This window comes from Acanthisitta chloris, unplaced genomic scaffold, assembly GCF_000695815.1.
Source record: "Acanthisitta chloris isolate BGI_N310 unplaced genomic scaffold, ASM69581v1 scaffold13244, whole genome shotgun sequence".
NCBI lineage: Eukaryota > Metazoa > Chordata > Aves > Passeriformes > Acanthisittidae > Acanthisitta > Acanthisitta chloris.
In genome coordinates, this window is record NW_008667845.1 from 68,631 (window position 1) to 80,490 (window position 11,860).

General features: G+C 49.2%; 1 protein-coding gene across 1 annotated transcript in view; it reads left to right on the top strand.

Moving 5' to 3' along the window:
* Nucleotides 1–11,860, top strand: part of LOC103800315 (inositol 1,4,5-trisphosphate receptor type 1-like) — a 147,359-nt gene that overhangs the window by 55,160 nt on the left and 80,339 nt on the right. Inside the window, 12 exon segments of the mRNA XM_009072691.1 lie at nucleotides 164–415; nucleotides 1,897–2,038; nucleotides 2,921–3,074; nucleotides 3,945–4,132; nucleotides 5,694–5,832; nucleotides 6,202–6,260; nucleotides 6,701–6,862; nucleotides 6,964–7,134; nucleotides 8,088–8,153; nucleotides 8,818–8,955; nucleotides 10,443–10,568; nucleotides 10,923–11,123. Of these exon segments, the coding sequence (XP_009070939.1) occupies nucleotides 164–415; nucleotides 1,897–2,038; nucleotides 2,921–3,074; nucleotides 3,945–4,132; nucleotides 5,694–5,832; nucleotides 6,202–6,260; nucleotides 6,701–6,862; nucleotides 6,964–7,134; nucleotides 8,088–8,153; nucleotides 8,818–8,955; nucleotides 10,443–10,568; nucleotides 10,923–11,123 (1,798 nt within the window).

The window sequence follows — 11,860 nt, forward strand, 5'->3', positions numbered from 1 at the left end:
CTGGAAAATCCAGCATTTTTTCTATGAATACACCAGAGCATATCAGTGCTATGACCCACATCCAGCTCTTCACAGCACACTGGAAACTCGAGCGTAAGCTCCGAGCTTGCTTCGGTTCAAGTATAAACTTCTAATGTTGGTTGTTTCTTGTTTTTCCTTGAAGATACCAACTAAACCTCTTTGCTAGAATGTGCCTTGATCGGCAGTACTTGGCCATCAACGAGATCTCTGGGCAGCTGGACGTGGACCTGATCCTGCGCTGCATGTCCGACGAGAACCTGCCGTACGACCTGCGCGCGTCCTTCTGCCGCCTCATGCTGCACATGCATGTGGACAGGGACCCCCAGGAGCAGGTGACCCCGGTCAAGTATGCCAGGCTGTGGTCTGAAATACCCTCTGAGATTGCCATTGACGAGTAAGTCCGTGCTGCAGTGGGGTGGGAAGGAAATGGCATTGCTGTTGGGGTTGAAAGCGCAGCCGGATCAGTCCCGGGTGCGTGCGTTGTTTATCCAGTTTCTGTTTATAAACCAAAAGCCTCCATGAGATGTTCCTCAGAACAAAACAACCTCCCTGTGTGTGGGTGGGCTAAGCTCTGAAGCGGTGGGAGGTTGTGTCCAGGGCACACAGGGGTCACAGGGATGGTCTGTTGGTGATTTTGGGTGATGACAAGTGACCTGACCTTGGGGAGGGACAGCAAGGGAGGAGTGTTTGTCTTCCTCCTGCCTCAGCTGGTGAGAGAAGAATCAGAACTGTCAAGGTTGGAAAAGACCTTTAAGATCATCAAGTCCAACCATCAACTCACCACCACCACCATTAAACCACATCCTCAAGTGCCACATCCACATGTCTCTTCAACACTTCAGGGATGGAGACTCCACTGCCTTGGGCAACCTGGTGAATCCTTCACAACCCTTGTTGTGGACACATTAGATAGCTGAGCTAAACCTCCCTGGCACAACTTGAGGCTGTTTCCTCTAGGCAGGTTGTCCATGTGGGAGCTCACACCATCAGGGGGAAGATTCTGAACCAAGGAATGTGCTGGAGAAAGTCACACTCCTCAGCCTCCAGTGGAAAACCTCTGATACAGTGCTGGAAACCAACACAAAACCACAGCTAGACATGGTTTATTGACCTCATGTGTTAACTCTGTGTAATTCATGGTTTAAAATTTGTAGTACTCAACTGTTCAGAGCTCAGTTTTTTCAGCTGGAGAAGACAAACACCTAAAATTCCTGTTACATGTTAGGAATTTAAGTCTAGTCAGTGTTAGTACTGGTGTGTGGTGGTCTCCTGTGCCTCCCTCCTTCCTACCCTGGTTTCCTTAGCTGAGGGAGATGCAAGTAGATCATATTCAGCTTTAAAGGCCAAACTAGAAAACCAAGTGACTTCAGCTCTGCCAGAGGCTCAACAGTGAGAAGTGATCAAACAGGAAACAAAAGTAGTTAGTGGAAGGTGGAGATTGTCCTTTTCAAACTGAGGAAAAAAAACCCTAGAATTTGTGTTAAAAATCACTATCTGCTTTGTTTATATATTGGCTTTATTTGGAGGAAAAATAGCATCCCCAGTGAGCATCTCCTGACCACCCCTTCTCAGTGCTGCTTGTCCCTTGGCATTGTTTCCACTCAAATAATGAGGTTTCCTTTCATTACTGGGACAAAACTCCCTTCTTGGTGTTTTCCTCAGACACTCCAAAATAGCATGAAATGAGCATATGGGATAAAACAGCCCAAGCCAGGAAATGATGGTGTCAGCATCCCAACTCCCTCCCTTGGATGGATCATTTACCAGCCTTCAGGTTTTGACAAACCAATGAAAACTGGTCTCTGGGGAGAAGAGCTCTCTGTGTTTGCATGCTAAGCTTTGTGTTTTGTTGTTTTTTTTCCTTTTCCTCTCCAGCTATGATAGCAGTGGAACTTCCAAAGATGAAATTAAGGAGAGATTTGCACAAACAATGGAATTTGTAGAGGAATATTTAAGAGATGTGGTGTGTCAGAGGTTCCCTTTCTCCGATAAAGAGAAAAATAAGCTCACTTTTGAGGTAGTTGTCCAGTTCTGATTTTATCCTTTGCAGTTTTTTTGTGGGCTGTTGGTACTTTTGTCAACACCAGGGGGTTTGGGGAGTGCTGAGCCTCAGCAGGCTCCTCCTTTCCACTGGAGCCTTTCTCCTCGGGCGAGTTTGACCTTGCAGTGATGGTTCTTGAAATACAATTGATGAGTGTGAGTCTGTCTTGGTTTGTAGCAGCTTTGTTTACTCTGTGCTCTCAGTGTTATGGCAAAGTCAAGTTTCCCTGGGATAAACAGCCTCAAAAGCCAAACACTGTCTGCACACACAGAGTCCCCAGAGCTTGCAGCAATGCTCCCCAAGTGTCCTGTGCCTGACTGACCTACTAAAATAGTCTGTGCAAAGAAAGTGTAGCACATCCATGCAATAGCTTGCCATAAATAACCATGAACCGAAGATGTTCCTCACAAGAATTACATATTTGAGGGAATACTCTTCAGATAATGATAAATATTTGCCCTGTGTGTGACGTTTTTATGGGTAGATCTTGCAGCAGCAAATGGAGAGGACTTGGGGGGGAACTGTATAACTTGCAAGTTATAAAACTTAGCTTTATATGTGTGATATCTTTTTTCTTAAGACAAATTGATAAAAATCATCTGTACATTCATCTGTGAGGCAAATATGATCTGATTTTACAGCTATATCAGTTGCAGGTAGATATTACTCCAGGTAGTGCAGGTCTGTAGGCAAGTGGGAAACTTTTTGATATGACATAGAGCTAGACAGTCTTATGGAATTAGCAGGTGTTATAGAAACAGGACTCTCAGGTTCTTGTCTTGTCACTGTGTTAAGAAAACTTGATGGTGGTAGCAAAATATTCAGTATTAATTAGGCTTTTTGTTATTATTTTGGTAGGTTGTTAACTTAGCCAGAAATCTGATATATTTTGGTTTCTACAACTTCTGTGACCTCCTCAGACTAACCAAAATCCTCCTTGCTATATTAGACTGTGTGCACATCACTACCATCTTCCCTATTACCAAGATGGCAAAAGGCGAGGAAAGCAAAGGTGAGGCTGGAAACGATGGGTGGAACAGGTTGGCCTGGGTGGGCCAAGGTCATCTCCAGATGTCACTGTGGGTTGGAGTCATGGAGTCACAAAGCATCCTGAGCTGGAAGGAGCCCACAAGGATCATCAGTCCAATTCCTGCCCTGCACAGGACACCTCAACAATGCACCCTGTGCTGAGAGCATTGGCCAAACACTCCTGAGCTCTGTCACCTTGGGGCTGTGACACTGCCCTGGGAGCTGTTCAGTGCCCAAACACCTCTGGGGCAAGAATCTTGTTCTAATAGCCAACCTAACCCTCCCCTGACAGAGCTCCAGCCATTCCCTCCTGCCCTGTCACAGAGGACAGAGATTGGTACTGCTCCTTGAGGAGTTGCAGACCCCTTGGAGGTCTCCCCTCAGTCTCGTTTTCTCCAGGCTCAACAGATCACATGCCTTAGCCACTCCTCCTATGACTTCTCCTCTAGGCCCTTCACCATCTTTGTAGCCTCCTTTGGGCCCCCTCCAGTAGCTTTAGATCTGTTTTGTGTCGTGACACCAAAACTGCCCCCAGGACTCGAGGTGAGGCCACACCAGTGCAGAGCAGAGTGGGACAATCCCCTCCCTCGATCGGCTGGTGATGCTATTCCTGTGCATCTCCTCCTTTCTGTCCATGGCTTGCTTGTAAAGCTGAGTAACACCTGTGATGGAAGAGGGAGAGGGCAGGGAGTTTCTCCAAGTACTGCAGTGTTTCTGTTGGCTTCCCCCTGTCCCAGTGCCCTCCTGGCCTTGTCACGTTGAGACAGTTTCCGTGGGATGTGAAGGTCCTTGCCTTGTCTGTGCAGTCCTGTGACACCATCCTAACCATACCTGTCTGCCTACCTGTCTGAAGGGAGCAACGTGATGAGGTCGATCCACGGAGTGGGTGAGCTGATGACACAGGTGGTGCTCAGAGGTGGAGGGTTCCTGCCCATGACTCCACTCGCCGCTGCGCCCGAGGGTAACGTCAAGCAGAGCGAACCGGAGAAGGAGGACATCCTGGTCATGGACACCAAGCTGAAGATCATCGAAATCCTTCAGGTACCAGCAGCACAAAGAAATGCAGCATCTCCTGCTGTCTTTAAGCATTCATAGAATGTCCTGCTGCCCATTTATCTGTCTTGGATGTGACTCTTGAACTGCTGAAGCATTGTGAGGGTGACATTTCTGGCCACAGGGATGTCATTGCCAGTGCAGAGATTATGCCATTGCTAAGCAATTTAGCAGCAGTGAGTTTGCTGTAGACTTGTGCATATTTATCAGTGATTTGGGTTTGCAAGTGTCTGACCTGAAGTAGAGCTCTTATTTTCCACCTTACTGTTTTACTAATACCTGAGTCTACAGAGCCATCAAGGAAGGGGTTGATGCTTGAGACTCTTCTTCACACAGGCAACATGGCTTGTTTTTAAGCATACACACTTGCCAGCCTCACTGTCTCTTCCATCTCTGGTTTGTCTCACTTCCTTAGTCTTTGGGACACACAAAGTTCTTCCCTTTGCCCCAGCACTGCCTTGATCTAGAAGATGCCACAGAATTCCTGTGCTGAAATCCATCTTCCCCCCTCTCAGTGTAGGAGTCCCTTTTCTCTTCAGCAGCTCCATCAGTGAGTTCCTGGAGGTCAGAATGCTGCAGGTGCCTCGTGGGCGAGAGCCTGAGCAGCAGGAGGACCGTGGTGTCCCCTCCCGTGCCCGTGGGAGGCTGCACACAGGGCAGGGTGAGGCTGTGCTCTTCCCTCAGCAGCAGGTGCAGCACACAGGGAGGCTTAGTTCCTTCCTTTCACCATGGCTAATTTTAGTCACAGCCAGAGCTCCTCTGGTGGCCTGGCATGTGCTGAGGGAGGTTTTCCTGTGCCAGTGTTCCCCCTGTTGCCATGTCTATTAACGCTGGCGTGAAGCTTTTTCACCCAGAGCTGAGAGAACTGAGAGTGCTCTTGGCATGGTACCTCCTTCCTCAAGAGGAAGACCACAGAGGAGGTTGTCCCTGCACAGGCCCCAGCTAGTCTAGCCTTCCTGGAGTGGTGTAGCTGTTGTATGGCAACAGCCTGGCTCGTGGCAGCTCGTGCCCTGCTCCTCTGCCCCAGCCTCCCAGGAGAACAGCAGTGTCTCTTGGGTTCCTGCTGCTTTCCTTTCCTGGGGGCAGGGTGAGGACACCCTCGTCAGGCAGTAAGGAGGGATCAAAGCTCTGCCAAAGTCTTTGGCTCATAAGTATTTATTGTGTGCGTGTCTCATATGCTCATGGAAATCACTGAGAAAATGACTGAGTTCTGGTGATTTGTACTGCTCTTAGAATCACAGAATCCCAGACTGGTTTGGGTTGGAAGGACCTTAAAGCTCATCTCGTTCCACCCCTGCCCTGGGCAGGGTCTCCTTGCACTAGCCCGGGTTGCACCAAGCCCCATCCAGCCTGGCCTGGAACACTTCCAGCCACAGGTTCTCAGAGCAGCCTGTTCCAGTGCCTCCCCAGCCTGGTAACCCTTCTCCTAGCTAAATCCATGTCTCTGCTCAGCTGATGTTCATGTTGGTGGCATTGCAGTTTGTGTGAGTTGTACATGTGGTGGAATAGTCACATTATTCCAATGTTTTTCCTGCTTCTGCACCCCCAGTTCATTCTGAACGTGCGGTTGGACTACAGGATCTCCTGCCTGCTCTGCATCTTCAAGCACGAGTTTGATGAGAGCAATGCCCAGATGTCTGAGTCACCCACTGGAAGCAGCACTCAGGAGGTGCCAGCTAATGTACCAGGTTGGTAGCTTTGCAAGGATTAAGGCTGTTTGGGCTAGGGAAGACGCTGGAATCCCAGAGAGGCTATTGGGATATGGATTCAGATTCTTGTTTTGGCACATAAATGGTCTCACTGGAGCTGAGTGAGCTGAGAACAGGTTAATTTGTTGTCTGAATGGTCTCACTGGAGCTCAGGGAGCTGAGAACAGGTTAATTTGTTGTCTTATGCTATTTTAGCAGCTGCTTCAGTGATCTCAGCCTTTCTTTCAGCTTGTTGTGACCCCCTTGCTTACACCTGCGTCACCACTTGCCACGTACAATGGTTTCAGGCTGAAAAACCATCTTTGCTGCAACTCTGACGTCACATTTTTGTCTTGTTTATATTCTCAGGAACTCTAGACTTTGAACATATTGAAGAACAAGCAGAGGGGATCTTTGGAGGAAGGAAAGTATCTGTTCACAGGTGTTTATTGAGGGGTAGCTCAGGAGTGCCCAGGCTGCTCCCCAAGGAGTGGGGATTCCAGCCCAAAGGGAGGTGCTGACTGGGAAAAGCTTGGAAACAGCTCCTACAGGAACTTGGGCTTTGTTATCCTAAACCAGCTTTGATACAGCTCAAAGCAGTGTCCATTTGGATTGAAATCCACAGATGAGGGACACAGGAGTCCTTCAGCCAGAAAGGTGGTTATGGGAGGGCTCACTGGGGTGGGTGAGAGCCAGGCTGGACCATTAGTGCACCTGAACTGAATGCTGAAGCAAGTCTCAGTAAAATTTCTCCCCATAGTTGAAAGCAAGAGAGAAAGGGTTTTCTGCCACTGCTAGGTGAACTTAATAACCTGCTGGGACACTGTCTGCTCTGCTGGTTAACTCCTCCACTCCTGTTTTCAGTGAGGAGAACACACCTCTGGATTTGGATGATCACGGTGGCAGAACGTTTCTCCGCGTTCTCTTGCATTTAACCATGCATGATTACCCTCCTCTGGTGTCTGGAGCTCTGCAGCTCCTCTTCAGGCACTTCAGTCAGAGACAAGAGGTCCTTCAAGCTTTCAAGCAGGTATGTCTGTGTTTTTTAAAAGAGTTATTCCTTATCTGAATGTACTAATTGCAGCTAAACCCAACCCTTTTTGTGCCACTAATGGCTTGTGTTCATGTAAGGTTCAACTGCTCGTTACCAGCCAAGATGTGGACAACTACAAGCAGATCAAACAAGACTTGGACCAGCTGAGGTCTATTGTGGAGAAGTCAGAGCTGTGGGTGTACAAAGGCCAAGGTCCTGATGAGGCCATGGATAGTGTGCCAGGTGAAAACGAGCACAAGAAGAAAGAGGTAATTGAGCTGTGTTGGTGCCAGTTGATGTGTGGATGTTCTGAGGACGTAGCTGGGTCCAGAAAGCTGACAAAACCCCAACTCTGCAGCACTCTGCGTGGCCTGGTGAGGTTGTCTGTGTCGCTGTTGGGTTCAGGCAAGCATTAGAGGAGAACGTGTGCTAGTTGGTGCCCAGTGGGATCTGCTCAGGTTTAGCAGCCACTGAAGTGTCACCTGTAGGGTCTGGCAGGGCTGGTTGGGGTTTGCTCTGGCTCCCCAGTTCTGGCCTTTCAGCACTGATGGTCACATGGGATTTGTACAGTCCAAACTACCTCCAGTAAGGTAAGGGCAGAGCTGTGAACTGCTCAGGTGATGCGTTCTGAGTCATGGCACTGTGATGAAATGACAGGATAACTTTACCTGTTCTAAAGCACACAAGAGTGCTTTAGCTGTACCTGGTCACACAGGACTTTCCTGACATGCTCATCTGGCTTAGGGCTCATTAAGCACTTTTTGCCTCCATTTAATTTGCAATCAAATAACAAAGTCTGAGTGAAGGAATTCAAGAAACAGCCCCTGGGTTATGGGCACTTGTTTTGGAAGGCAATACAATTTGCTTGTTGCTGTTCCTGTGCAAAGAGCTGTGAGGCATCTCCTGATGTCTGTGCAGTGACAGTAGGGAGGGAGGGAAAGTGAGTTGGTTGGAGAGAGGCTTGATTAGAGACAGAATATGACAGGCAAAGGAAAGGACAGGAGGTTGCTGTCTCTGAAATCATCCCACCCTCACCTTAGCCTGTGGTATAGAGGCCAATGTGAGTTGACAGGGTAATTGTATGTGTGTGTCTGAGGCTGTCAGAGCTGGAGGATCACAATCCTTCCCAGGAGGAGAGCGGGCACTGTCCTAGAACGGTAATTTTAGCCTTCATGAAGCCAGTAGTATAAGCTACTAATAAATTGTCTGATTTTATCCTCAGGAAAGTCACAGCAAGTCCCAAAAGCCTGAAAGTACTAGCAGCTACAACTACCGTGTAGTAAAAGAGGTAAAACTTTGCTTCTTGATAGTTCCCTGGAAGTGTAAATGAGTAAGAGTTGTGGAGAGCTGCAGGCAGAGGGAGGCACCCAGGAAAGTCTGAGTCACTCTGCCATTGTGGAAACTATTTGCTGAGTAATAACATATCCCAGCTTGAATGAGGAGCCAGGATATAACAAGCACAACGTGTGTATTCCTTCCTCGAGGACGGATTAGTGCGAAACGCGACGTTTTGCTGCTGTTTCACTGGTAACACAATATTTGCACCGTTGAGGGCTGCAGAGACAGGCAGCAAGGGGAGGAACCATTGCACTGCCCTGTCCTAAGTACCTTGCTCTCACACCCACTGTGCTGCTGGAATCTGATGCCAAACACACCAGACCAGGAGCGCGTGCTGGCGCTGGTGTGGCGTGAGCTCATGGTCTGTGTGTGGCTCCAGAGCCTGGTGCTGGGCTCACTTGGCATGGCTGAGTTCTGCAGGACCATAGAGTCACAGAATCCTAGAGTCTGGAGTTGGAAGGGACCCACAAGGATCATTGGAGCCTGGGCCATGAGGTGCTGCATGGAGCCACTCTGCTCCGTGCAGATGAGTTGCAGTGTTGCTGCTGTCTGGGACCTGTCGTGGTCTGAAGGCCGAGGCAGAATGTGAGCTCTGAAGCCATTCTCTCCCACAGATCCTGCTGAGGCTCAGCAAGCTGTGTGTGCAGGAGGGTGCCTCGGTGAGGAAGAGCAGGAAGCAGCAGCAGCGACTCCTGAGGAACATGGGAGCTCACGCCGTGGTGCTGGAGCTGCTGCAGATCCCTTACGAGAAGGTTGGGTTCCTCTGTGGCTGTCACCTTGCTTTGTGTCATCTTGACAGGCTCTGAGTCTTTCTGAGCTTTCTCCCCATGTATTAGAGCCACAGAGGTTGGTTTGTATAGCCTCATAGTCCATAGGACACCCACACTTCAGAAATAACACGGGGCTTCAACAAGCTCTGTTTGTTTGAAGTCTGTGAATATCCAGTTATGCCATGTTTTCTGAAGGAATATTTGCCCATCGTAGAGTTAAGACCAAGGCTCAACTCTCAGCTTTTCATGGGAGGTGTGTGCTGCCTTGAAGTTACCTTTGTTGTAGAAGCAAGACCCTTGTTACTGCTGCCAGGCAGCTGTGTGACCATCATCCAGGGCCACCAAGGGAAACGAGGGTGTCTGGTCCCCTTTGGGCTTTGTCAGCAGGTCTGCCCAGGAGTTGGATACAGACTGGAGAGTCCCAAACTCCCCCTTAGAAATGAGTGAACACCAACTGGCTCTGCAGGTGAGATCTGCTGCCCCAAGATGTGTCAGAGTGCCACATGTCAGCAGTGTGGTTTGGAGCCCAACTGGGACCAGTTCCTGTCTGGTTGTGCCTGCACAGCACCACGTTGTGCTGACAGAGCACCCCAAGTTCATCACACTGGGTGCCCATCAGTGACAGGTGCTGCTCAGTGCAGGGGTGAGGGACCTCTTCACATCTTCACTCTGCTGTCCTCTCTTCCAAACTCACAGGTTTCTGAGAACCAGTCGCTCTAGACAGTAGCTTTGATTAATGTTGTCTCATGCTTTCTTGCTTCATATTTTGCTGAAAAATCAGTGGCAAAAACACCCTCCAACACCTCTTGTCACCTGTCTGTCCTGTCCCTGTGAGTGTGCACTGGATAGGCAGCAAGGAAGGGGTTTCACCCTTGGAAATAGAGGAAATTCCTTAAAAATAAAAGCAGACACTGCTTTTCCAAGCTGCACCTTCTGCCACGGGTGGGCTGGGAATCCACAGCGACGTCAGAGGAAAGGCACTGGTTCCTCAGTGGTACTTGGAATGTGCAAGTAATGTGCAGCTTCCAGTAAATAGAAACTGGGCTTAAACTGGTGCAATGACAACTTTCCACCTCTCCTCTGTGGCTGTGGAAAGGCTCTGCGTGGAACGTGGCAGTGTTCCTGGGCAGCCCTGAGGTGATGATGTGTGGTTTGGCCAAGGTGCTGCTCTGTTCAGAGTGCAGAAGTGAGTGAAGCACGTTGCTGGCAGCCCTGGCTGTGCAGTATGCACTGCTAGAGAATACACTGCTGTAATCTCTATTATGGCCTTTGTTTTTCATGGTCTTCAGAACTGTTAAACAGGCCAAACTCATCCCTGCTGTCTGAGCTGGGAGAGGGTTGTTTTGCTTTGGGGTGTGAGAGACGTGACAGTTCCCTTGCCGAGCTGGAGCTGTGGCTCATCCTGTGCTCACCTAAAAGTGAACCTTGGGCTTCCTCTTAACCCCATCTTCTTTGTCATGCCATTGCAGGCTGAAGACACCAGGATGCAGGAGATAATGAAGCTTGCACACGAGTTTCTGCAGAACTTCTGTGCTGGGAACCAACAGAACCAAGCCTTGCTGCACAAGCACATAAACCTGTTCCTTAACCCAGGGGTAAGAATAACCTCAGGCCACGATTTATTTCTTGTTCTAGCAAGAAAAGACACTGGATTGGCCTTGGCCATTGCCTCTGGGCCTGTTCTGTTGCAAGATTGGTTGAAGAGATCACATTTTGTTCTCATTCTAAAGCCTTGAAAGTTGGCAAGATGTTTGTTTAGGTCTGTTTCAGCGTAGAAAGGTCAAGAGGCTGAAGTGGAGAGAAAAACAGGCTGAGATGGGAGCTGTAGTGTTGAAAGATGTTCCCTTCAGCCCTGCACCCTGCGGGGGTGTTGGCTTTATCCTGACCTCAGGGTGGGCTCGGTGGGTCGTTGTTTGTGCTTCTAATCTTTCCTTCCTTTGATCCCCTAGATCCTGGAAGCAGTGACCATGCAGCACATCTTCATGAACAACTTCCAGCTGTGCAGTGAGATCAACGAGCGCGTCGTCCAGCACTTCGTGCACTGCATCGAGACCCACGGCAGGAACGTGCAGTACATCAAGTTCCTGCAGACCATCGTCAAGGCTGAGGGGAAATTCATCAAGAAGTGCCAAGATATGGTAATGGCTGAGGTGAGAGCTGCAGGATTTGCAGGTCTGAACAGAAGTTTGCACATAGCAGTTGGTGAACATGACAAATTGATCCTCTCGCTTTGAGGACTGCCAAGAAGCTGACAGTTAGCTCTCAGAATGCAAAAAGAGCATACAGCTCCCAGAAAGCTCAGGCTTTCTGTGACCAAAAGCTCTCGGAGCTCTTGACTCAGGTAGAATGAGGAGTTGGTTATTAAGGACACAAGTGACTTTCCAGGCCTGTGCACAGCAGCACAGAGGTGGCTTATACAGCAAGGGAGAGTTTCCTAGCAGAACTGCTGTGAAGAGAATTGATTTAATTTCTAGATCACTAATGTAGAAGGAGAATTTTACCATGAGTATTTTGATGGGAATCTTTTAGAGAATCCCAGGCTGGTTTGGGTTGAAAGGAGCTTAAAGCTCATCCCATTCCACCCCTGCCCTGTGCAGGGACACCTCCCACCAGCCCAGGCTGCTCCAGCCCCATCCAGCCTGGCCTGGAACACTCCAGGGATGGAGCAGCCACAGCTGCTCTGGGCACCCTGTGCCAGAGCCTCAGCATCCATATTTTCCCTGATATCTAATCTAGCCCTACTCTTTCAGTCTGAAGCCATCCCCACCATCCTGGCACTCCAGGCCCTTGGAAATAGTCTTAGCAAGATGTACATACTCAGCTGTTCCAGTGCTGAAGGGGGAAGGGATGAGGGTGGTCTTTGGGTGTCCAGGTAACTGGGAATTTG